General features: G+C 54.7%; 1 protein-coding gene across 1 annotated transcript in view; it reads right to left on the bottom strand.

Moving 5' to 3' along the window:
* Positions 1–1,032, bottom strand: part of SLC13A4 (solute carrier family 13 member 4) — a 45,220-nt gene that overhangs the window by 20,951 nt on the left and 23,237 nt on the right. Inside the window, exon 6 of the mRNA XM_023737150.1 lies at positions 593–620. Coding sequence (XP_023592918.1) covers positions 593–620 — 28 coding nt within the window. The remainder of the gene's footprint in view (positions 1–592; positions 621–1,032) is intronic.

Raw genomic sequence — 1,032 nt, forward strand, 5'->3', positions numbered from 1 at the left:
CCCCCACACCTCAAATTCTTAACGTAGAAGCGACTCTTCTAGACTCCTGTTTTCTGGCCCAGAGAGAAGCCTGATTGCGCCGCCTCTCTAGCACTTTCCTGGGATTCAGAGGGACTGGGGGTGGCAGGGGCTGTCTCCTCAGGGCAGAGGCAACACTCTCCTCTGAAGTGACACTCACACTTTTATATCATGGGGACCTGGGCACTAAATGCGGGCCTTCATCCTGCCCCTGTTTACAGGACAGGAAGAGGCAGAGTCAGACGTGGTGGCCCCGACAGTAGCCTGACTGTCTGACTGAGGGACCTGGGCCCAGATCACCTTCTCAAAGAAGGAGAGGCATGGGAAGTGCTTCTCTCAGGAGACCAGAGGAGGGAAGGCCCGATTGTACAAGGTGAAAGGCAAGGGGAACGAGAAAATAAGAGAGAATTTCCAATTGTCAACTGCACCTCAGGGGGTGACAGACAGCTGCCCCCCCGCCGCATTGTTCCCCAACGTTTGCCTTGAGTACAGGGGAAGAAGAGAATTTGACTACCAGCATTACTGACTAACAATAAATGCTCAATGAATGTTTCCTGTTTGTCTTAGTCCTGACGAGAGTGGGTGTGAGGAGCCCACACGTCCTGAAGACAAGTGAGAGGGGTTAGACCTGAAGTCCTGTGGCCTTCACCCCCAATCCCAGACTTTATCAGGGAAGCATAACGAGCTGATGGGGCTCAGAGGGAAGCGTTCTTAGGAGAAAGTTCTCAGCCTGGGAGGAGAAGGCTTTTGTGATGTTTCCCCTCTCTCCTCCCCTGACCCCTCAGACTGTGTGGGAAGACCACCATCCTCATACACAGCAAATTGCCCCAACGCCTACAGTGTGAAGGGTGGTGAGAGTGCTCCAGGGAGAACTCGAGCTGCTTGCTTTGGAGTCTGGGGACACATAAGGCTGAGAGGCTGGCGTGAGGAGGAAAGGCCCATGGCAGTGGGATCAGTCATCTTGGAAGGGCAGAGGCACCCCCAGCACAAAGGGGCTGTGTGTGGGTGGGGGGC

Source organism: Trichechus manatus, unplaced genomic scaffold (assembly GCF_000243295.1).
Source record: "Trichechus manatus latirostris isolate Lorelei unplaced genomic scaffold, TriManLat1.0 scaffold00097, whole genome shotgun sequence".
Classification (NCBI taxonomy): Eukaryota; Metazoa; Chordata; class Mammalia; order Sirenia; family Trichechidae; genus Trichechus; species Trichechus manatus.